This window comes from Haliotis rufescens, unplaced genomic scaffold (genome assembly GCF_023055435.1).
Source record: "Haliotis rufescens isolate VD_foot unplaced genomic scaffold, xgHalRufe1.0.p SCAF_7, whole genome shotgun sequence".
Taxonomy (NCBI): Eukaryota; Metazoa; Mollusca; class Gastropoda; order Lepetellida; family Haliotidae; genus Haliotis; species Haliotis rufescens.
In genome coordinates, this window is record NW_025964361.1 from 25,466,807 (window position 1) to 25,493,632 (window position 26,826).

At 41.4% G+C, this 26,826-nt stretch overlaps 1 protein-coding gene across 1 annotated transcript; it reads right to left on the reverse strand.

Annotated features, from left to right (window-relative positions):
- Positions 1–328: 328 nt before the first annotated feature.
- Positions 329–24,077, reverse strand: LOC124137485 (calpain-15-like). Its single transcript, XM_046503800.2, has 13 exons — positions 23,977–24,077; positions 19,646–21,097; positions 17,700–17,908; positions 17,194–17,377; positions 16,719–16,863; positions 14,778–14,850; positions 13,920–14,045; positions 11,365–11,526; positions 9,896–10,057; positions 8,987–9,183; positions 7,919–8,076; positions 4,892–5,070; positions 329–2,898 (listed from the first exon to the last, which is right to left on the reverse strand). The coding sequence occupies exons 2-13, from the start codon at positions 21,014–21,016 to the stop codon at positions 2,715–2,717; spliced, it is 3,150 nt and encodes a 1,049-aa protein (XP_046359756.1). The 5' UTR covers positions 21,017–21,097; positions 23,977–24,077; the 3' UTR covers positions 329–2,714.
- Between the last annotated feature and the right edge of the window lie 2,749 nt (positions 24,078–26,826).

The following is a 26,826-nucleotide window of genomic DNA, read 5'->3' on the forward strand; positions in this document are numbered from 1 at the left end:
CTCCACACATACATTGGTTAAATCTGTATACTTCTTGAGACAGGAGAGCATGGAGGGTTACATTTCACAGATACTGATTAATCCTAGATACATTCATAAACACATCTAGGTACGTATCCTCTGTCTTTCACATCTTCATGTGAACTTCACACATGTACGATGGTTAATTGCACTGTGCAAAATAAATATAATCATTAAAACAAATTTGCTGAAAAGTTGACCAGATATATATGTATCTATTGCTATCTATCTATATGTATCTATCACTTTGATTAAAGTCTGACTGGTTTGATGTTGTTGGATATAACAGCAGATTCTGTAACACAACTTTCTGATTGGTCAATCTTGTGGTTTTATTGACAGGTGGTGATTGGTTAAATTCAATGCATTGATGGTTCAATGAATCATTAAACCTTGAAGTTTAAACAACATGTGTCTCCCAATGTCTGTGTTGACAAACAAACCACTTACTGATTACATGAAATGTGTTGTCGGTAGTTATATATTTGTAAACAGAGACTTATGAAAGAAAAAAAGTTAAAAACCAAAAAATATTGCAAGAGATCTTATCACAAAAAGATGAAGTACATCTTCAACAAGGGACGCATGATTTATGATGATGATAGATCACTAAAAACTTATATATTGTAACAATGCCTATAAATCATTCGAACATACAATAACATCCATACAACAGGAATTCATGGCCATCCTTGAACTGTTCCACAATGCGATCTTACCGCCAAGATGATCGTAACTATGTTCTATAGCACTGACATATGACAGTCGTAGCGCTTAGATCGCTTACTGGAACAGCATCAGAAACAGCAGGTTTCATGACACACATATCCTCCAACATATAGTTTTCAAAATCTATTGGGTCTTGTCTTTGCCGGTTGCTATGAATTAAGAATGAAATAACCCTTTTGTGTTCCATTCTAAACATAAGGGTCATCACCATGACCCCTTGACGACCATGCTTCATTTTGAAATACTGGGATTCATATTTATATGAAATATATCAAGCTTCATTACCAAAGTACTGCAGCCATTCTTCATGTCTGGCTATAAATTCCTGTTGTCTGAAAGATCATTAACAGCAGTACAGTTTGTCACGGAGGATCCATCACGACCTCGGCAACCCCAAACTGTATAAACATGTACACGTGGTTATGACCTGGGACAGGGACAGAGCCCAAATCTGAGAGACAGGAAAATGGAAATTTGCTTTCTGATCAGAATTCCCTCAATAAATAGGTTCCTCTATTTCCCCATACAACTGCATGTTGGTATTCACAGCAACAGTCCTCAGGAAGTGACTCGTGATAACAATAGAGGCCTGGGTTAATGTTTTTAAAACAGAATTATTTTGAAAAATGTGGTATTTAGAAGTCTTTTAACCATAATACTCAATTGTTTATAGGGGCTGTAGGGTAGCCTAGTGGTTAAGGGTTCACTCGTCCAAAGGCCCGGGTTCGATTCCCCATATGGGTACAATGTTTGGAACCACTTTTTCCATGATATTGTTGAAAAGCAGGATAATGCAAGGTAGGTGGGATGTCAAGTAGCTGGTTGTAGAGCAATATCACAACACGGGACACGAAGTACTGGCTTCACAACATGGGAAGCAGGTCTTCAGCAGAGGACCATTATCACTGGCCTACCTCACAGCTCCAACTTCTTATAGGGATATTCATATTATTCAAAGATACAAAAATAGCTGAAAACAGTTGTTAAATATGTGTAAATAGAATGAAATATATGAACCCCTCGCAAACATTGAGTAGTATATTGCCAGAAACAGGTGTGTGTACAGATACAGGGGGCCTGAGATCCATAACAAACAGTCTGACTGTACCGGGATGCACAACGCGTTATGGTTTCAAAATATTCAACATGTATCATCGACACGTTCAAGATGATGATTTGATCAGTACTACCTCAGGATGTTTGTTTATCACACACATCTATACAGAGGCTAACAAGCTCACACAGAAATAATAGAACAATAACTGGCATTTACAAAGGGGAGTAAGAATTTAGCAGTTCATTTTTCAACCTGAGGAGTACACACTCCTTAAACCTGCAGCAGAGGAGTACTGGAATAATCACACATATCTTAAGGAGTAACCCCAGTAGCTCAAAGGTAAATTGTTAGCACGATTTCATCAACTCTTGATAAAACATTATCTTTACCATTTTGAAATATCTTTGGGATATTTTGGATGACAATCCTAGAAAACAAACCAATCTGAAACCATGAAACAAATACATTTTGAAACTGTTCCTTCTTTAATCCAAATGTTTAATTGAGTACACTGTATAGCAACTCCAGTTACACTTTCTAGCGTCACTGAAATGTCCCTATTGCTTCAGTGTAAGAGAAATGACCTGCACAATAATTCTTGTGTGTGAACTCTAGGGAGTACTGCAGTAAAAAACAAGGATGGCGTAAAAGCCTATTTTTGCCTTTACTTGATATGTTTTTAAAGTATAACCCTTTCACATTTGCACATTAGCTAACCATTCACACAACACAGCTCTTTGTGGGGCCCCTGTGGAGCCCCAGTGGAGCCCTGGTAAGTATAGAGGTCCACAGTAGGACAGTCTTCTGGTGGTGTTGCCCACCATAGAGCCTGGAGTGTTTATCACAATAATGTCCCTCCTCTGGTTAGGGAACTTGTTGGTCCACGACTGTTGGTGTGACCCCAAGATCAGAGAGGTCGAGGAATGTGCAGAGCCTCGACGGGGGGAATGAGGCTGGGTTCGTGCTGGCTGTGGGGGGTGGGACCCCAGTCTCCTAGTCCAAAACTGGGGTTTGTCATGCGATGCTTGAGACATCTAGACAGGTGGTACATCTGGGACCTCTCCAGGTGCGACAACACCATCAAGACTTGTCTGTAACAGAAGTAACAGAATACCATCAACACTTGTCTGTAACAGAAGTAACAGAATACCATCAACACTTGTCTGTAATAGAAGTAACAGAATACCATCAACACTTATCTGTAACAGAAGTAACAGAATACCATCAACACTTGTCATTAACAGAAGTAACAGAATACCATCAACACTTGTCTGTAATAGAAGTAACAGAATACTATCATCACTTGTCATTAACAGAAGTAACAGAATACTATCAACGCTTGTCTGTAACAGAAGTAACAGAATACCATCAACACTTGTCATAACAGAAGTAACAGAATACTATCAACACTTGTCTGTAACAGAAGTAACAGAATACCATCAACACTTATCTGTAATAGAAGTAACAGAATACCATCAACACTTGTCATTAACAGAAGTAACAGAATACCATCAACACTTGTCATTAACAGAAGTAATAGAATACTATCAACACTGTAACAGAAGTAACAGAATACCATCAAGACTTGTCATTAACAGAAGTAACAGAATACCATCAACACTTGTCTGTAATAGAAGTAACAGAATACCATCAACACTTGTCTGTAATAGAAGTAACAGAATACCATCAACACTTGTCATAACAGAAGTAACAGAATACCATCAACACTTGTCATAACAGAAGTAACAGAATACTATCAACACTTATCTGTAACAGAAGTAACAGAATACCATCAACACTTATCTGTAACAGAAGTAACAGAATACCATCAACACTTGTCTGTAACAGAAGTAACAGAATACCATCAACACTTGTCATTAACAGAAGTAACAGAATACCATCAACACTTGTCTGTAATAGAAGTAACAGAATACCATCAACACTTGTCTGTAATAGAAGTAACAGAATACCATCAACACTTGTCATTAACAGAAGTAACAGAATACCATCAACACTTGTCTGTAACAGAATACCATCAACACTTGTCTGTAACAGAATACCATCAACACTTGTCTGTAATAGAAGTAACAGAATGCCATCAACACTTGTCTGTAACAGAAGAAACAGAATACCATCAACACTTGTCTGTAACAGAATACCATTAACACTTGTCTGTAACAGAAGTAACAGAATACCATCAACACTTGTCTGTAACAGAAGAAACAGAATACCATCAACACTTGTCTGTAACAGGAGTAACAGAATACCATCAACACTTGTCTGTAACAGAAGTAACAGAATACCATCAACACTTGTCTGTAACAGAAGTAACAGAATACCACCAAGACTTGTCATTAACAGAAGTAACAGAATACCATTAACACTTGTCTGCAACAGAAGTAACAGAATACCATCAACACTTGTCATTATCAGAATTCATGTATTTCTCTCATGCTCACACAAGTAATACAAAGTTTTGACATTCATTTTGTAAATCAGACAAACATGCCCATGTAATAATCTCTAAATACACTAACACATCAAGAATCTCCACTGAATGTCTTTATTTCCTCAATAAATATATCAACACAAGTGGACTAAAGCAACAAACCTTCACAAGTTTCTCTCACACTAGGAAATACAAACATTTGGACACTCATTTTGCATGAAGTCTGCAACATGCCATAGGAAATTATTCCCCTTTCAAGTGTGTGTGTGTGTGTGTGTGTGTGTGTGTGTGTGTGTGTGTGTGTGTGTGTGTATGTGTGTTTGTGTGTTTGTTGTTTAACGCTGCAATCAGTAATATCCAAGCGATATGGTGGCAGGCAGTAAATAATTGAGTCTGAACAGACAACGCAGTGATCGATATTGTGAACAACGACCCACACCATCGAGTTACTAAGATACACAATCAACCAAGTCTCCTCCTAGGACCATTATAGGCTGCTGGGACCTCTTCTAATCTGGACGCCCAACAGGGTCCTCTTCCAAGCACTCATACAGATGCCATTTTGGCCATCCAATCCATATATAAGTTGTCTATCATAAGATGGGTGCAGGCAAACCCAGGACCCAAGTACTGACCTATGTAGTGGTGGGATCACATCCTTGCTGATCAGTGAGCCCCTTGTGCTGACAACGTTAGAGCTCTCCGTGCAGTCACACCACATTACTACATTGTTGCCCGGCATACGATTCTCAGCAACAAATATTCCCCCGGCCCATCCGTTGAGGAGGCTGTAAACTGTGATGCCTTTCCGAACCTGGAACAGAAGCAGCTTACAATGAAAGGAATATTTTTTGTTTGTTTTGTTTGTTGTTTAACGCCGTACTCAGCAATATTCCAGCTATATGACGGCGGTCTGTAAATAATCGAGTCTGGACCAGACAATCCAGTGACTGACATCATGAGCATCGATCCACGCAATTGGGATACGATGACATGCTTCATCCAAGTCAGTGAGCCTGACCAACGTATCCCTTTAGTTGCCTCTTACGACAAGCATAGTCGCCTTTTACGACAAGCATGGATTGCCTAAGACCTGAAAGGAATAGACGACTGAGGTCACATGGGGTTTAACATTGTATTAAAGTTTACTGCAATTCCATAGGGATGTGTGTGTAGGTGCGTGCGTGCATGCGTGCCTGAGATACCATGCCACAGTGCTGAGTGCAAAGAGCCCCCTCTCATATAAATCCACCACAAGTTAGATGTCATTCTCAGTATTTAACACCTCACTTCCAACTATCCTATCATTTTTTCAATATGTTATTTTGCAAAATATTTCAATCATATCACGGCATATGAAACAGATGAAAGAGGATAGCAAATACTTCTCATGAACACAAACTTTAGAAAATCAATACATTCTCAGAGCTCCAGATAAGCTGCGTATCTGCGTAAAAAACACATCAGAAATGCAGAAATATGCAGTAAAATAATATCCAAGCGTATCAAATACCAGTTTGCAGGGACTAGATGAATAGTGTTTTTAAATATTTAACTTAAATACCCACATGTGTAAAAACTAGTGGGTAACAGAAATTTGAATACCTAGATAGAATTACTGATAAGCAGTGATTTTAAAATGCATGGGTAAAATACCCACAACACCAAAAGCTTATCTGGAGCTCTGCATTCTTCCTAGTTAATATAAACAGCACATCACCATGAGGGAGAAACTACAAAAGTGACCTTGGGTGGACCCCTTTTGTGCAACACACAAGCACAGATATGGTTCAGACAAACCAAGGACATTGTTACATGTGGTATGAACGGCAGGTGTTCCCGCTAATAGCACAAACAACAATTACAAGAATCACACAACAATCTCTGAAGTTTAAAGCTAGATTTAATAATTAAAACAAAGATAAGTATATAACAATTCTCAGTTACTGGGCAAGGCACTCATATACATCTATTTAGGCAAAGCAATATGAATAAAAATGAATCTTGGATTCAAACCCATGATTCTGACATCTAAGGCCTACAACTCTGTAGTAACTGAAGCACCTCAGATCAGTGAGTGAGTGAGTGAGTTGGGTTTAACGCCGCTTTTAACATTATTCCAGTTATATCATGGCATGTCAGCTTAATGTGGGAGGAAAACCCGAAGTGATGCAGGTCTTAGACGTTTACCACATCGATGAAACCCACGAGCACGGGTATGGTGTCAGATCAGTGGGTTATGAAGTTCACTAAGACATCAGAGGTGCTAATAATAATCAACAGCACTGAATGATGTTTGTTGCTTAACACTGCAGTCAGTAAGCATCAATCTAAGAGTTTATCATGTAAATAATCAAGTTTGGACCAGACAAACCAGTGGTTGATATAATGAGCATGTCCCTTGATTTGGGGGTATGATGACATGCAATCAACCAAGTCAAGAACCACAAATCTATCTGGTCAGCTCATATGGCAAGCAAAGGTTACCCCAATTAAAACCGTAATCCCCTGTGGGCACCAGATCCATTCAGCCACCTCATATGACAAGCACAGGTTAGGGGACCCCAATTAAAACCGTAATCCCCTGTGAGGGCACCAGATCCATTCAGCCACCTCATATGACAAGCATAGGTTAGGGGACCCCAATTAAAACCGTAATCCCCTGTGGGCACCAGATCCATTCAACCACCTCATATGACAAGCATAGGTTAGGGGACCCCAATTAAAACCGTAATCCCTAGTGGGCACCAGATCCATTCAGCCACCTCATATGACAAGCATAGGTTAGGGGACCCCAATTAAAACCGTAATCCCCTGTGGGCACCAGATCCATTCAGCCACCTCATATGACAAGCATAGGTTAGGGGACCCCAATTAAAACCGTAATCCCCTGTGGGCACCAGATCCATTCAGCCACCTCATATGACAAGCACAGGTTAGGGGACCCCAATTAAAACCGTAATCCCCTGTGGGCACCAGATCCATTCAGCCACCTCATATGACAAGCATAGGTTAGGGGACCCCAATTAAAACCGTAATCCCCTGTGGGCACCAGATCCATTCAACCACCTCATATGACAAGCATAGGTTAGGGGACCCCAATTAAAACCGTAATCCCTAGTGGGCACCAGATCCATTCAGCCACCTCATATGACAAGCATAGGTTAGGGGACCCCAATTAAAACCGTAATCCCCTGTGGGCACCAGATCCATTCAGCCACCTCATATGACAAGCATAGGTTAGGGGACCCCAATTAAAACCGTAATCCCCTGTGGGCACCAGATCCATTCAGCCACCTCATATGACAAGCATAGGTTAGGGGACCCCAATTAAAACCGTAATCCCCTGTGGGCACCAGATCCATCAGCCACCTCATATGACAAGCATAGGTTAGGGGACCCCAATTAAAACCGGAATCCCCATGGGGCGCGAGATCCATTCAGTCACCTCACATGACAAGCATAGGTTAGGGGACCCCATTTAAAACCATAATCCCCATGGGGCGCCAGATCCATTCAGTCACCTCAGATGACAAGCATAGGTTAGGTTACCCCAATTAAAACCGGAATCCCCATGGGGCGCCAGATCCATTCAGTCACCTCACATGACAAGCATAGGTTACACTGAACCTATTCAAACCTAGACTCCCCACGATACCCACCTCCTCCTTTGTTCCCTTGGCAACAGCTAGCTGGATGAGAGCATCGGCCAGGACGTTCTCGTACTGCCTGTTGCGGAATGTGTTGATCTGGTCTACCATCAGGGCCTTGGAGCTGTGCACTGACAACACGTAGCGGTGGCTGACCCGGGTGCCGGGGACTGGAACAAGGGCAGACAATCCATGAGGACAACATGAGCAACAAAACACTTAGACAAATTAAGAGCATGAGGTACCATATGTTCTTGTGTATAATGTGCACACCTTATTCTTGGGTACAAGTTTCAGGAACATTGCTATTTCATGTATTGTACACAGTCAAAAACTAGTGAACAAACAGGATTGCTGACAAGCTATCTCCAGTGTAAGATACTCATGGAATAGCTTTGCATTGAAATGTCCTCACCTGTTGTCCAGTGACTGAAGGCCAGACAGAGGACGACATACTCTCTCAGCTACAACTACTGTTATTGTCCTCACCTGTTGTCCAGTGACTGAAGGTCAGACAGAGGACAACATACTCTCCCAGCTACAACTACTGTCAATGTCCTCACCTGTTGTCCAGTGACTGAAGGTCCGACAGAGGACGACATACTCTCCCAGCCACAATTACTGTTAATGTCCTCACCTGTTGTCCAGTGACTGAAGGTCAGACAGAGGAGACCTACTCTCCAAGCTACAATTACTGTTAATGTCCTCACCTGTTGTCCAGTGACTGAAGGCCAGACAGAGGACGACATACTCTCCCAGCTACAACTACTGTTAATGTCCTCTCCTGTTGTCCAGTGACTGAAGGTCAGACAGAGGACGACATACTCTCTCAGCTACAACTACTGTTATTGTCCTCACCTGTTGTCCAGTGACTGAAGGTCAGACAGAGGACAACATACTCTCCCAGCTACAACTACTGTCAATGTCCTCACCTGTTGTCCAGTGACTGAAGGTCCGACAGAGAACGATATACTCTCCCAGCCACAATTACTGTTAATGTCCTCACCTGTTGTCCAGTGACTGAAGGCCAGACAGAGGACGACATACTCTCCCAGCCACAATTACTGTTAATGTCCTCACCTGTTGTCCAGTGACTGAAGGCCAGACAGAGGACGACATACTCTCCCGGCTCCAGCATAAGGTTACAGCCAATGAAACATCGCAGTTGTCTCTGACTGTGGCCAATCAGTTTGCCCACAGAGAAGTTGGGATGCTTGGACTCTTGGAGTACCAGGATGAACAGGTCGAGAGGAGATTTAGCCGAGTTGTCATTCCCTCTGAAACATTGGATACATGTCACGTGAGAAATAAAAGAAGTTTCAACTAGACACACATATAACATATTTTGCCATGAATTCGGGAAATACTATTTAAACAGAGGTTGCAAATTATAATAACCACCTCTGTTTGAAACGTACTGTTTCAGCAGCCATAGCCATGTCAAGTTATAGTGTTCACTCTAATTTACTCTTCCTTTTCATCATGACACCAAAAATGTTGAATGACAACAGACTGCTCTGACAAGTGTACAGTATTTCACATCACTCAGGTGTTGACAAGTCGGACATGTCAAATCACTATGAATGATTCAATATGGCTGTCAGAAAACAGGTGTCGTACAGTCTTGGATGTTTTACAAGCAATCATTGGACCGATACAATTTACCCAGGACTGGTATTTTCGTCTGCTAGTGGCCTACGAGCCCGGCACTGATCTATTTAAATCATGAGGACTAGAATTTCACATACTGACCCTAGATGCTAACTCTTGAATTTTGGTCAACAAAACACACCTCATGACAACCACAATCACATCCCTTGATGTTTTCACCAAATATTATTGTTACTTCAATCATATGATTCTTAAAAAGCATGATAAATATTATTAATCAATAAATTGATATATCATAATACTTTTGAGTCAACATATCGACACTAAAATTTCAAACCAAAGACATCTCTATTTAGTTTTGTTGACTATGTAACTGACCTGACACCCTCCTGGAACAGCCCCAGCTCCACCTCCGTTGTGTGGAACACCGTCAACTTCACAACACTCATGGGCTGCGACGCGTCACTTGGGAACTCTGCAGCCAGACGGGACTCGCGCCAGTTGGGACGGATCTTGCACACATCTACACTATCGAAGTACCTAGAAACAACCGTTTTATTTAGTATGTTGTTTTTTTGTTTTGTTTATTTGTTATTTAATGCTGCACTCAGCAATATATATATATTGACTGTGGTCCGTAAATAATCGAGTCTGGACCAGACAATCCAGTGATTGATATCATGAGCATCGATCCATGCAATTGGGACACAATGACATGCATCAACCAAGTCAGTGAGCCTGACCACCCGATCCTGTTAGTCGACTCTTTCGACAAGCATAGTCGCCTTATACGGCAAGCATGGGTTGCTGAAGACCTATTCTAAACCGGATCTTCACGGGTCATTTTATTTAGTAACAGGACAGACTTAACTAAATTGCAGCTGTAATGATACAAAAAGCATCTATACTTTCGCTGAAAACATTGTGTTTCTGTACTGTTCAAGACATATTCTATTCACATCATGATTGTTTTATTTCAAGGCTTTCCTTGTAAATGCATCATGTAAAGCATCAAATTTTGCCAGGCCAACTTTTGATTGATAGGATGAACAATGAACCATGCCATTGCAGCATACTGGCATCATCAGCCAAGTCAGACATTGTGACCATCCGATCCTCATTCCACTCCACTCATGCATGGGTACCTATACCAGGGTTTGATCTAAGGAACTCGATTAAACTTGCACGAGGTGCATGTTGATATGAAAACTAACTTGCACCGAACATTGATGCATAAACTAGTCTGAAGAAACAAAACCTCAGATCTTTGGTTACGGTGGCACGATTTTACACAAATTATTGACATGTTATTGACATAATCTTGAAGTACCCACAGTAAGAAAGCATGACAAATTACACATAACACAGGGATTAGTGACATATAGTATATAAAGCTTAGAGGTATTGAGTGAGTTCAAAGATAGTTGTTTGGAAAAGTAAAGGCAAGACAGACACAATTTTGAATATATTTTACATGCACTTGGTGGCAGGGGATAATATAAAGGCTGCATTGGTGCATGTTTTACACAGCTAAAACAAGCTATACTAGACCAGCATCCAGGACTACAAACAGCCAAGTCACACACTGTGACCATCCAATCCTCATGCTGCTTGGCTCTCACAACATGCATAGCGAACCAGCATCCAGGACTACAAACAGCCAAGTCACACATTGTGACCATCCAATCCTCATGCTGCTTGGCTCTCACAACATGCATAGCAAACCAGCATCCAGGACTACAAGATCAAGAACTTTTCAAGACTTTTCATAATGATAATTGAGTTGGAATAAAAACTGAAACAATAAAAGATTATGTCAGAATGAAAGCTGTTAGAGCTGTACAGACCTGAGTAGATCTTCGAATGACATCCAGAAGACCCCCTCCGTTTCACCATGGACCATCAGCTCCTGTCGGACTGAGCTGCCGATTGTGTTCCATAGTGGGGAGCTGTCCGACCAGTCCCCCTTCCAGGAGAACCGACCCCAGGGGTTCCGCAGCCGAATCAATCTAGCAGCAAAACAGTTTACTGTAGTTCACACAAAACTTATAAAATAGAGAGTTAATATGACAATGTGTTAACTACCAAACTAATAAAGTTGATACAGTCTTGGGCACTGATAAAATAATATTCAAGGGACAGAAAGTTGTTTCAGTCAGCGCTGCAAGACATACAGTTTGTTCTCTCTGAAAGGTAGAGACGGACGCACATTATTTCTAAGATTCTTAGAACCTCCAGGATGTCCACTGAATGATATCTGTGTTGAAATCTGTTAGTTTTAAAGCCTTTTGGGGAACTTATTATTCAATTGTTTTAAAATCCCCTACCACACCCAGAATTTCACAGCTATTTCTGTGCTAACTTTCTGTGTCTATACTGTGATATTGGATCTCTCCCATAGGCTGGTAATTACAGCATAATTCCATGACAGAAACACATGTAATTATAGCAGTGTGCAATATAACTGGCATACCGGTATATTGCAGTATGTCCTTCAGCAATACACATATCGCAATACAACCCTTGATATTGATATTTTCTGATACAGTCACAGAGGAATTATTTTATAGTTATATAAATTATATCTACTATCTGGAGGCATTCCTATCTAACCCATGAAAACAGCACACACTGTTTACATTAACATTCCATACTGATGACGGAATACGTAGTCTCATTTATCCATACTACCCATCTCGCAATCCGAAATCTGGATTATTGAATGAAGAAGTACCATTTGAACAGTACAAATATATACATAATTTGGGCCCCAATACTTATTGCAATATGTATTGCAATACAGCTCGCTGTATTGCAATCTATTGCAATACAATTTGTGTGCCGATACGCCAACCATAGTAAGCGCTGTTTCAAGTTTGAAAAAAAAAGTATTCTGAGCATTGGACATTCACCTCATGTGACAAACAATGACACACCCTACTTGTCATATTTGTGTTTTACTAAAATCAAAATGTTTCTTCATGATTGATATCACAAACATCTCCTCTAAACACTTGGAAACAAAGACTATTTTCTTAATGAAATGTATCACTTTAGGAGCCTTTTTGAATTTTTCAAAATGAAACCTCTACTTTGTTATAGCTTGGGGGAAAACATTATGTTTTATGCTACCAAAATCACCAATAAATCCATCAACAAAAAAGACCACAAGCGTGTCTGTATCCCCGCTTTCAATATCAGTAGCCAAGGGTTCAACAACAACTATGTGTCTGTGTCTAGGTTATGTGACTTGTCACACTCGTCACTTGTCACCTCCTGAATTCAACATAGGCAGACAACAGTACACCAGCTGTATCAGACAGTGTATTAACCTGCCTACTCCCCACAGGGCAACATACACAGAGTACTGGAGACTCCCCACATGGCAACATACAGAGAGTACTGGAGACTCCCCACATGGCAACATACACAGAGTACTGGAGACTCCCCACATGGCAACATACACAGAGTACTGGAGACTCCCCACAAGGGGCCACACACGGAGTACTGGAGACTCCCCACATGGCAACATACAGAGAGTACTGGAGACTCCCCACATGGCAACATACAGAGAGTACTGGAGACTCCCCACATGGCAACATACAGAGAGTACTGGAGACTCCCCACATGGCAACATACAGAGAGTACTGGAGACTCCCCACAGGGGGCCACTCACGGAGTACTGGAGACTCCCCACAGGGGACCACACACAGAGTACTGTGGTCTCCCCACAGGGGGCCACACACAGAGTACTGGAGACTCCCCACAGGGGACCACACAAAGAGTACTGGAGACTCCCCACAGGGGACCACACACAGACTACTGGAGACTCCCCACAGGGGACCACACACGGAGTACTAGAGACTCCCCACAGGGGACCAAACACGGAGTACTGGAGACTCCCCACAGGGGGCCACACAGTACTGGAGACTCCCCACAGGGGGCCACACACAGAGTACTTGAAACTCCCCACAGGGACCATACACGGAGTACTGGAGACTCCCCACAGGGGACCACACACGGAGTACTGGAGACTCCCCACAGGGGACCACACACAGAGTACTTGAGACTCCCCACAGGGGGCCACACACAGAGTACTGGAGACTCCCCACAGGGGACCACACACAGAGTACTGGAGACTCCCCACAGGGGACCACACACGGAGTACTGGAGACTCCCCACAGGGGGCCACACACGGAGTACTGGAGACTCCCCACAGGGGGCCACACACGGAGTACTGGAGACTCCCCACTGGGGGCCACACACGGAGTACTGGAGACTCCCCACAGGGGACCACACACGGAGTACTGGAGACTCCCCACAGGGGACCACACACAGAGTACTGGAGACTGGCAATATACACTACTGGGGAACTTCTAACATACCAAAGTAGTAAACTCACTTGTTTTCCTTGACCACCTTCACGTCCAGTATAGAGTACGCATGTCTGGGGCGGAGGCCCTTGTTCTCGTATTCTGCAGGATCTATTTTCATGTTTCCTCCCCCACACGATGCACCCATCAAGAATCTGAAATGTACATGAAGGTGAAGGTCACTAGACTAACATGACAGAAACTCATGACGCATTCTTGATAATATTGAGAGCAATTTCACTGTTCTGTATATTCTGACAAACTACACTCACATTGTATAGATTCTCCTTGATGAATGAACAACAACTACACAAGATGTTGTTTTATCAGCTTCATACTCACAGTAAAACCAAAACTCTCATAACTTCTTCATGACGAGAAAATGTCTTTGAATAATATCTTTCTTAATGAAAACCCTTAATATATTCATGTTACAGAAACACATAAGGAAATCATCACACTATCCAACAATATTATTTTTTAATATTATTGAAACTTTAGACATATCAACAAGTGTGACTAGGAACCATGCCATTTATAATGAAGATCCAAAAGTTTGTTTGCAGAAGCACTACCACATCAGGAAACCTCTAATATTATTGAAACTTTAGACATATCGGTAAGTGTGACTAGGAACCGTGCCATTTATAATAAAGATCCAAAAGTTTGTTTCCAGAAGCACTACCACATCAGGAAACCTCTAACCTTTTTGGAATGTGATGTAATAATTTACCAGACATGTCGGCATCACATCGATGTATGAAGCTTATTGAAAGTAGTTCCTTCTAGGAAACCTCATTTGAATATTCTTCAGATTGTTATACAAGTTTTTCAGGTTAAGTTTATCACATCAACAATTCAATCCATTATGGGACAAAACAAGCTACCCTAGATCTCGACAGCTCAGCAGTTTGGCCCAGATAAGGTCCGGCTCCACCAGCTTGTTCCGTATGGGGTTTGCTGAAACATAAAACACATGATCATCAGACTCCGCTGTGTCCCATGGACAGACAGAGATAGTAGAATACATTTATAAAAAATCAAATTAAGAGGCCCTGAAGCCAAGCAGATATACACTCTCAGAAAGGTGCCACTGTGATGTGACTGAAGCTATTGCTACTCACACTGCAGACATATACTCTCGCAAGGTGCCCATGTGATCTGATTGAAGCTATTGCTACTCACACTGCAGACATACACTCTCGCAAGGTGCCCCTGTGATGTGATTGAAGCTATTGCTACTCACGCTGCAGACATATACTCTCGCAAGGTGCCCATGTGATCTGATTGAAGCTATTGCTACTCACACTGCAGACATATACTCTCACAAGGTGCCCCTGTGATGTGATTGAAGCATTGCTACTCACGGTGAAGACATATACTCTCGCAGAAAGGTGCCCCTGTGATGTGATTGAAGCATTGCTACTTATGCTGCAGACATATACTCTCGCAAGGTGCCGCTCTGATCTGATTGAAGCTATTGCTACTCATGCTGCAGACATATACTCTTGCAAGGTGCCCCTGTGATCAGATTGAAGCTATTGCTCCTCACACTGCAGACATATACTCTTGCAAGGTGCCCCTGTGATCTGATTGAAGCTATTGCTACTCACACACCGGACATATACTCTCGCAAGGTGCCCCTGTGATCAGATTGAAGCTATTGCTCCTCACACTGCAGACATATACTCTCGCAAGGTGCCCCTGTGATCTGATTGAAGCTATTGCTACTCACACACCGGACATATACTCTCGCAAGGTGCCCCTGTGATGTGATTGAAGCTATTGCTACTCACACTGCAGACATATACTCTCGCAAGGTGCCCCTGTGATCAGATTGAAGCTATTGCTCCTCATACTGCAGACATATACTCTTGCAAGGTGCCCCTGTGATGTGATTGAAGCTATTGCTACTCACACTGCAGACATATACTCTCGCAAGGTGCCCCTGTGATCAGATTGAAGCTATTGCTACTCATGCTGCAGACATATACTCTCGCAAGGTGCCCCTGTGATCAGATTGAAGCACTGCTACTCATGCTGCAGACATATACTCTCGCAAGGTGCCCCTGTGATGTGATTGAAGCATTGCTACTTACGCTGCAGACATATACTCTCGCAAGGTGCCCCTGTGATCAGATTGAAGCTATTGCTACTCACGCTGCAGACATATACTCTCGCAAGGTGCCCAAGTGATGTAATTGAAGCTATTGCTACTCACACTGCAGACATATACTCTTGCAAGGTGCCCATGTGATCAGATTGAAGCTATTGCTACTCACACTGCAGACATATACTCTCACAAGGTGCCCCTGTGATCAGATTGAAGCTATTGCTACTCATGCTGCAGACATATACTCTCGCAAGGTGCCCCTGTGATGTGATTGAAGCATTGCTACTCATGCTGCAGACATATACTCTCGCAAGGTGCCGCTCTGATCTGATTGAAGCATTGCTACTCACACTGCAGACATATACTCTCGCAAGGTGCCCCTGTGATCAGATTGAAGCTATTGCTAGTCACACTGCAGACATATACTCTCGCAAGGTGCCCCTGTGATCTGATTGAAGCATTGCTACTCACACTGCAGACATATACTCTCGCAAGGTGCCCCTGTGATGTGATTGAAGCTATTGCTACTCACACACCGGACATACACTCTCGCAAGGTGCCCCTGTGATGTGATTGAAGCTATTGCTACTCACACTGCAGACATATACTCTCACAAGGTGCCCAAGTGATCAGATTGAAGCTATTGCTACTCACACTGCAGACAAATACTCTCACAAGGTGCTCCTGTGATCAGATTGAAGCTATTGCTACTCACGCTGCAGACATATACTCTCGCAAGGTGCCCCTGTGAGTGTGGCTAGTCCCTCGATACACTTCCCCGCAACCATGGCCTCATAGCTGCCATGTAACTTGGCCATTGCCTTCTCGATAAGAGGAACCCAGAGTTGTCTTCTCTTGGCCTGAAAATCACAAGTTGGAGGGTGGGGTAAAATATGCAAGCAGAGGATGCAGGTGTTAGTCTTTACCAAAGACCATACCTAGTTTTGATTAGTACTGGTAGAAAAATATCATAAAAGGAAAGTTAGACAATTGTCAGTCTGGCTTGACAATGATATAAGGATCTATATCGAAACTTCACCTTAGTTATCCATAAATTGTGTCTATTTGTCATCCGTCAACTTCTAAGTAATGCCTATCAAACAATACATACATACTTTGACCAAACATGCAAAAATATATCATGTATCATCATCCTCATCCTCATCCTCATCCAAAATGTTCAGACTTACCTGAGAGTAGATGAGCATGCCGTGCATATTGCAGGGAAGCAGATCATCGATGAGGACAATCTGCCAAGTCCCGTCCTTACACAGGCGCACCTGATACACCCCCTCCTCACAGTACTTCTTCGTCAGAATGATCTTCTCCACAAGCTCGGGTCTCTCAGCCAGCACAGCCAGGGAACTCAAAAACCTGAAAATAATTGGATCGTCTTTGAAATCTGACATATTTATATGTAGACTGGCCTTTGAGCACTGGCATCGCTGCTCTTCGACAATGACATTTTCAAAGTGAGTCAATGTTGTCTCAATATTCCAGCTATATAATGACAGCCTGAAAGAATAAACACAGGCACACACAGCCTTGCATGCAGTATCATGCAGTAACATGCAGTATCATGCAGTAACATGCAGTATCATGCAGTAACATGCAGTATCATGCAGTATTTTACATTCTCATCAGTGTCATCACATTTATCGGTTTGTGGAAGCTATCCAGACTTGAAAATACGCACCAGCAATTTCCCAGAATTCCCTGGGAGATGTCCTCGGGCATCGGAGTCCTGTAAACCACCCAGGGTTGCTTCATCTCAGCTCTGCTAGACGGTGCAATTTTGTCCGGACGCAGCCACTGAATCTCCATATTAGCTGAAGGTTTGGGAGGTTCAATATACAGAGACTTTGGGGCAGGGAGAAAGGAGTCATCCACAAACGGCGTCTTGTTCTGAAATCACAACATGGTCAATCACATCAGTGACATTCTGGCATGATCAGCACATAAAGCAGAACAGGGCTTTACTTACTTGTTTTACTGGGGGTCCATGGTCTAGAATACCAGCTTAACTAGGTTAGAAGATTAAAATGCCCTTGTAATGTTAAAACAAAGGGAAAATTGGGTAACTTGTACTAGCCCCGGGCTAGCAGGCTAGTGTTACGTTCTAACCCAGCTTATACATGTCAGCATGGCTATTATAAGGGTAACGCTATTTTTCAGGGCATTATCATTTGCAGAAACCCCAGGTTTTCCATTAACTGCCCGACGAAGGAGTGCAGTTGAAAAGACCGAGGGCTTTTGCAAATGATAATGCCCTGAAAAATAGTGTTACTGTTATTATAGCTAAAATGGATGGAATTTGTTATCAAATAAAAAGAAACAACAATATCGGTTTTGAAACATTTACTGAAATCAACACGAATGTCACTGACCCACCTTTACAAATACGTAAACGTCATAGACAAACCAGATGACATCACAATTGAACGTGACGTCACCTATCCTATCCCTATGACGTCACCGAACAACGGGCGTGATAATGGCCCGTCATCAAGCAATATGAGGGCATTATCAAGTTACAGTGGCCCGCTCATTTCTGATAACATGCGGGCAGTTTAATGATAATTCTATCCATTTTAGCTATGATGTTGAGTAATGACTCCAAACTGGACCTTCCCCTATCCAGTTTTTAAAAGTAAATAATGGGGGAACCATGGTTCAGATACCCCGTTATTTAATTTGAAAGTCCTGATGAGACATAGGTTAGGGTCCAGTCATACAAACATTACTGCACAATAACCATTACTGCATGCATAATCTCAAATTGGAAAGAGTCACCAGGCATCCCTTAATTTAGTAAACCATGCAAACAGTAATGATTATGATAACAATCTTGTTTATGAATGAGTGAGTGAGTGAATTGGGTTTAACACCACTGTTAACAGTATTCCAGTTATATCACGACAGGTCAGCTTAATCATGTTAATGTGGGAGAAAAGCCCAAAGTGATGCAGGTCTCAGACGTTTACCACTTCGATGAAACCCACGAGCACAGGTATGGTGCTGACAAACCTAGAAGCATTCACACCCACAATCATAGGTTTCTGGCATGCCCAAGGGACGTAACTCTGCACAGCGAAAAGCTGTGCCTTAGATGACTGGGCCACCTGTGCCCCCATCTTGTTTATGAACATGATTATCACAATTAACAAGATTAAGAGGACTTTCCAAACCACTGATCATTCAAATGAAATTCTCAGACAAAGTTTATATAGAAAGCATCAAACCCAGAACCTGCTGAATATGAAAAACCCATTAAAGAATATTTTCCGTCCTGTGTCAAAAGCTGTTGAGCCTCCTAGCATGAATTTAAATCAGTCATATAAAAATATGTATTAAAACTGCAAACTTGGAGTAGTGTGGACCCCATTATTGGTGTGTGCTGTGCGTGGGGCTTGCAAGCCCATATAATAAAATAGTGGAGACTTGAAATAGTTTTGATCCCAAAATTGGTCAGTGCTGCGTGGCAACATCAATCTGTTATTGTAATGGCCTGATGAGGCCACTCCGAGCTGAGAGCACTTCTCAAGTCTTCACTATTTAATTATCTTAAGCCTGAGAGTTGAACATATTCATTATATACTTGACCCACACTCATAATACAAATCAGTGAAACAAGAAACCAACCTGCTTGCAGAATAGAACTATAGTTTCCCATAGTTCCAGAGCCTCATGTTCTTCCGATTTCCTCATTTCTTCCATCAAGGAGCTTTCCTGTCTCATCAGTGTTCCTGGACCAGCAGGAACAAGAGCCTTGGAACGTTTATTTCTTGCCGACTTACACATATTACACTTCACAGCAGTGGCATCGTTCCGATATGTGCACATGGAACACTGCCAGTTTGTGGGAGTCAGCCCCTCCCCAACTCCCCCTTCGCGTCTGCTCGACCCATGTTCATGTTGAGCATGCCCACAAGCCCCACACTCCGCCAACTCATTGCTGTTCAGTAGAGTACACTGCGGACACTGCCATTTAGATTTACTGTTGTGTCCAGCAGTTTTGGCACACCCACACATGAAACACACATGATGCTGGTCTGTATTGTCGTACGTGCACCGCGTGCACGACCACACCTCTGTGCCCAAACTCGGGGACGGACCTGGCTCTGGTGAGAGAGGCCCACGGGGAGATCGGTGAAAATATCTCACTGAATCTTGTTTAAATTCTATAGGAGTCTTTGGAGCTGTGTCGGTTTGATCTCTTGGGCAACTGCAATGATCGCACTGCTTGGCCCAGGAAGGGTTGAATGAAAAGCTGCATCGCCTACAAGTCCACTCACTACCTGCGTCAAGCTGTCCACTTGTAGATGGTTTTATAACCTGTTTAGATCCACTTGGTTTGGGGGTAGTTGTCACCGGTGCAGTCTTACTATTTGCTTTCATCACTTCCTCGCCGTCTGGCTCACCTCGAGGAGCAGACGGCACAAAGTCTGTGAGGTCAATGACGTCTGGGACTGAGGTCGGGACTCGAGATACTCGTGGAGCTCCACACATGCTACATCTTTTATCAGGAGCACCGTTCAACAATGTGCACTTACTACAACTCCACTCCTTGTCGCCATTTTGTTTCCCACCGGACGCTCCGTTTACCTGAGACTGATTTTCTTCACCAACCAAAATGCTTTCCCGCTCCTGATTTTGGATGTCAAGTTTCATTTTCGGTCTTGTGATTGGAGAGGAGGAAACAGACCCTGTCGATGAGCTTGTAGATTTTTTTCCATCCTTGGAATTTTTCTGTTTCAAAGGTTTTTTCTCCTTGGTCGCCCGTTCCCCATCTTCAAAGACATCATCTGAAGTTGAGGATATTCTGGAGTCTCTCTTGCCAGATGCTGCCACTCCGTTCGAATTGGATTTTTCCGTGGGCTGGTCTTCCCCATTGGCTGAGTTAGAAAAAGATGTTCCACAAGCTGAACACTCAATGGTGTTGATATCATTGATGAGAGTACATGTGTCACACTTCCAGTCTTGGAGGGTATCATAGTCCATAGGTTCTCCCATGCTTGGCTAATGCTTACAGCAGTGCTACTTCAGCTACACTAAAGATCCATTCTGACTTTCTTGGAAGAGGTTACATCAATTCTGAAATAGCAATAACCTTATTTATAGTGTTCAGGTGACAGCTTAGTGAAAGATAAAAACAGGCTGTAGACTCTTTTTTTCCACTTTGGAACAACCCAAGAGTTCAGGTGAGTGAGTGAGTAGGGTTTAACACCACTTTGAACCAGGAGCACAAGTCTGGACGGGGCAGACGTATACCCATAATCAGAACAAACTAGTATTTGTGTGAATCAGTGAGTTGTTTCGACAGTATTTCAGTCACACAAGGCTGAATAACCGAATAAAGTGTTAAGTGCCACTACTTTTATATAATTGCTTGGCATGTTTGGATTTTGCTACCATGGACAATAATATGTTACATGAAAAAACATTGGTTACAACATACTGCTACAAATAAAAAACATTCATTAATAAGTGTACTGGTTGTTATCATTAACATAGCCAAATTCTGTTTTGTATCTTATTAAATAATTATCGACAGAAATGAGACAAATGGTAGTGTAATATGATCCTGGCCACTACCATGACTACCGTCATGTTTCTACCAACACAGATGTATACCCATACACAGTTACTGGTTAATCTAAACCTGAAAACACCCAGCCCATGTTGAGTGATGAGTGAGAGCTGTCAGTTGTAACAAACAGCATACCGTATTCGATGTAATAAGGGCCAGGGCGCTCTCAAAATTAGAAATAGGGGGCTCTTATTAGAATATTATTTTGGTTGAAAAAACAGAGTTGAAAGATAAATTTCGTGGTTTATGGTGACAGCCTGAAATGTTTATATACGACAGATATATTTTTTCAGAATTTAATTGCCCATAATTAAGGGTGCATATAACACACGAGTGCGTATTATATGCGAATAAATAAGTCTTGTGTACACTGATCAATCGGAAGGGGTGCTAATTGGGATTGTTCACTAGCCAATATATGAGCAATTATCGCTGTGGGTGCTTATTAGAGCGGGGTGCTTATTACGTCAATTACGGTAGTACATGCCAGTCAGTGCACATCGTACCACATCTCATGATGGTAAAGCTTTGCACATTAGGCTAGTGTTATTCAAACTTGGATAATAACAATTTCAATTTGCTACTAAATAATGTGGGCATATTGGATAGTGCTGATTTTCTATATTTCTGAAATCCTGCAGTTTGCCTTGAGGAATAGTGTTTTCAGGGTTACTATGGTTACACCACAAGGAGGGTAAAACCTCATGGTGAAACAATACAGCAAGGTCATGATACGATACGTATCAAGATACATAGGTCACAATACAATACGTAGTGCAATACTCATATTTACGTCAAATCGCATGGAAACTTCATGACAATAGATATTTCAGAGCAGGTTCAAAAGGAAAAGCTAGCTGTAGACACATGTTCATAGCAGCTATTTTTAGTAGTGAATTTGAAACTCTTAATTACAACACATTTTGCTATATCTGACTGACAAAAACGCCAGGTTCACTAAACAAGTAGTAAGTAATTTATTTCAGCAGGTGTATCGTCTTGTATTGATACAGAAAAAAAAGTATCGTGTATCATATCCTCGCATGAAAACTCACAACGCACTGGTGCAACAATATATCGTTTCACCCCTAGACTAAATATGTTAAAGTCACTAAACCTTTGGCTCCTTTATTAATTAGGCCAAAATCCCTGACTTGAACTTAGAGGAGTCGGGTCTAGCACATCTTACATCACCATGACGATTTGTGTTTTCAATTGTGTGGGCACCAATTTCCGGGTCTTTAAATTGCAGGGAATGATTTACTGTTAGGTGGGTAGAGTCCTCTTCATAGAAACAGGTACAAGTACGCCTTCCAACAGTCACTTATGATGGTTGTTCCTGGCCTTATGTGCTTTATATTATGGGAATCAAGGTCTCAACAGTTCTGGCCCTGTTTATAAACTGGAGCAAAAAAGAAAACACTTCCTGCTGCCTTCTTCCTTTTCAATACAACAAAACACCCACTTTTTCTCAACCTGTCTCTCAGGTTCACTTCTCACAAAATACTGAGTTAACCTGTATACCCAACAATTTATCTGAAGGAATTTTCTAAATTGTAAACCAGGATGCTTGGGAAATAGAGGGTGAAGTAGTCATCATGGTTATTGTCTTGGCTGTAGCTCTTGTCTTTGCACAAACAAAATTTACCAATACAGCATTTTTGACAGGGCATTCTTCTATATCATTACCATATTAGAAAAATATATTCTGGACATTTTAATAACAATCAATCAATATCCTTGAAAATGAACCGATCTGAAACCTGGTAGCGTGTCTGCATAACGTGGAAAGAAACCCAAAGAGTTTTGGTGAAAACCATGAACATGGGTGCCAACAGACCAAGGATCATAATTAGAACATAAATGAGATTCAAGCCTCAACCATGGATCCTCTGCACAGACTTGTAGCCTTGTTTGACAAGTGGGACACCCATGTTGTATGATGTATGGACTTTCAATAAATATTTATAACAGGAAACGGTAGTAATTTGTCAGTCAGCTACCTAGAGATGAGATCTTATATGTTTCTTTTAATATTCATAATTTTAGTGAAATTTCTCAATTTGAAAACGATAAGCACATGAATACTCACTGTGTAGAAGAATTATTAACCAAATACTAGGTATTACACGTTTACATTATTCATAACTCACCGAATATCAGAAAAGAACATCTGAAAATACAAACAGTACAGCTTGATTTCAAATTTACAAATTTCACTTTCTTCTTCTTTTGCCTTGACTGACAGCTTTCGTGACAAGCTGGATACATTATCTGAGGGTATTACGTCGATGTACAACATATATCGTGAGCCTGTCAATGGTTAAACGAGAGAGAACTGCATAAATGTAAACAAACATCCATTTAGGCCACAAAAACTTACAGTGTTGGGCGATATCCTTCACGAATTTATGTTCCGATTGCACTTATCTACCCAAAACATATACGCAATTGTAATATTGGTCGTCATTGGTTTACTTCCTACTTAGCAGCCAATCAAAAGACACATAACATGTCCGACTGACATGTATACCGTTTGCCTAAAAACTAATTGTAGCATCATTTGTATTTGAACAGACGTCTTCAAGTCTATTACTGGCAAATAGTTTAAAACATTTTAAATAGATATCAACAAGAAACGATATTAGTTTTCCCTCTCATTTGCAGTTTATGCTTTAAACTCAGCGTATATAGAACACGTTCACAATTGTGCTCGAAACATTCTGCCATCTTCTTGATGTCTCTGGGAGACAAAGAATCTTCATTAGTTTGTTGTTTATGATATTAATATTCCCTTTAAAGATCAAAACTTAGTTACTTTCCAACATAAAAAGGGCAAATAAATGTCAGTAAATGCTGCTCCCGTTACAATATTAAAAGATTCTCAGAATCTTTACTTCATTATATGGGAGTACCGTATCATAACCTTCACAAATTTGTAGTTTGTGGATAATGTAAATAATATATCATGAAATGTTCATAAAAAATGTTTGTGATTATTGTAAGTATATATAACATATTCATTAAAGTTTTACAGTTTTTAATAAACACATCAGTTCATACAGATGCACTGTCGATGACGTTTACTATCTTCCGTAGATACATATTTTGTACAAAGGCGTTTTATCATTAAATTCAGTTTATGCCAGTGACATATTTAACTACCAAAACAATCTGCAAAACCTGTCACATGCATTCAGATACCATATAGTAATACTGGCACCCGTGAAGATGCGGGTTAGTATTGGTCTTCAGCAACCCATGCCTGTTGTAAGAGGCGACTAACGGTATCGGGTGGTCCGGATCGCTGACTTGGTTGATGTATGTCATCGTGTCCCACTTCCGAAGATTGATGCCCATGATGTCAATCACTGGACTGGCTGGTCTAGATTCGCTTATTTACACACCGCCGTCATACAGCTGAGATATTGCTGAGTGCGGCGTTAAACAACAAACACAAACATACAAAACACCACAGTTATATTGGTAAGATCAGGCTGTAAGCTCAGGTCTGTCTGGCACAGATTTAGATTTCAGGCCGTGATATGATAGCTATAGGGTATTACTAGAGCTTACTGTTGCGTAAAACAACATTAAATAAATAACTACGCACCTAGTTGACAAGACAGATACATCAGGAAGCGCCACTACTCTCGTTACGGATGCAACTTGTAATACACAATAAGGATGACGTTTAATGTGGATTGTACTACTTATATATGTTCAGTCGATTCCGCGCATACAATGGGAGTCGTAGTTGGCCAGTAGTTACGAGAAGTGTGAAGTTCAGTTTACTTAGTAATATAGATCAAAACTGTTATACGCACGAATACCGAGATTCCTTGAAAAATATACTGAAATACTTTTAAAAAAAATAAAAAATTCTGTGTTCTCTTTGAATTTGTGCAGTATGAATACAGTAAATGTTGTTATTATTTTTTTAGCAATGGTTAAAACTAAACTGCCGGTCAAAAGAAACTAAAACATTTGAAACTTGGATTTGACCAAAACATTAGAAATGTTATCAAAATGGTTACCTGGCTGAAAACAGCTCAAAACACAACTATGATATCCGTATCAAATACATCACCATCGACTAACCATTTCGTGTTTGTTTCATATGTTGCCACTCATACACGTGTATGTTTTCTTTTGTCCGGCGTTTTACATCCTCGCAAGTCAGAGTGTCCCCGGAATTTAACGCCGTACTCCGCAATATTCCAGATTCCATCCATACAGCTACAGGGTGATGACATGTAAATAACCTCAGACGAACCAATGCGTGATATAATAGTGTTAGTGTGTGTTAGTGTGTTAGTGTGTGTTAGTGTGTTTGTGTTTTTAGTGTTAGTGTTAGTGTGTTAGTGTTAGTGTGTGTGTGTGTGTGTGTGTGTGTGTGTGTGTGTGTGTGGAGTGCCTCATTTAAATCGTAACCGATGATTTCATCGAAACTCAAATTATGAATGCATTCGTAGTCTTCAGAAGACATTTTAAAAGAGAATATATGGATATTTTACGAGCGCTTCCATCGTTAACTTAATCATTATCCCACATTGTGACAACTGTATGTTATGTTAGGTAAGAGGTATAACAACAATGGGTCAAGTCAATACGGTATATCCAAAGAGAGAGTGAGTATATTTTACAATAGTCCAGAAATGTCACACCAGAAATGAGCTTTCGCCATTGTACCCGTCTGGGGGGTATCGAACCTCGAACACTAAAAATGAATATGCATCACGGGCTTATCTCTGGATCGGGTGATACGACTAGAACACAATACATGCAAGGGGTGTGATGCACATTGTTGCACCTGCTGCACTTTGAAGACCCTGTTTCTGCTGGGCATATTTTGTTTATTGTGACCAGGGTGGGCCCATATGTATTGAGTGACAGAAGGCCAGTAGTATGTGAGTGCGTGTTTGATTGTTTGTCTGTGTGTTTTGTGTGTGTGTGTGTGTTTTGTGTGTTTTGTGTGTGTGTGTTTTGTGTGTGTGTGTTTTTTGTGTGTGTGTTTTGTGTGTGTGTGTTTTGTGTGTTTTGTGTGTGTGTGTGTGTTTTGTGTGTGTGTGTGTGTTTTGTGTGTGTGTGTGTGTGTTTTGTGTGTGTGTGTTTTGTGTGTGTTTTGTGTGTGTGTGTGTGTGTGTGTGTGTGTGTGTGTGTGTGTGTGTGTGTGTGTGTGTGTGTGTGTGTGTGTGTGTGTGTGTGTGTGTGTTTTGGGTGTGTTTTGTGG

What these genes read in the sequence shown, in the direction of transcription:
- LOC124137485 (XM_046503800.2), bottom strand. Translation starts at nt 21,016, where the DNA reads ATGGGAGAACCTATGGACTATGATACCCTCCAAGACTGGAAGTGTGAC. An exon ending in CGAGAGTATATGTCTGCAGC is followed by an intron (nt 14,851 to 16,718) that starts GTGAGTAGCAAT and finishes TTTATGTTTCAG; the next exon opens with CAAACCCCATACGGAACAAG. An exon ending in CTTCAGTCACTGGACAACAG is followed by an intron (nt 8,077 to 8,986) that starts GTGAGGACATTA and finishes CCCTTGTTCCAG; the next exon opens with TCCCCGGCACCCGGGTCAGC.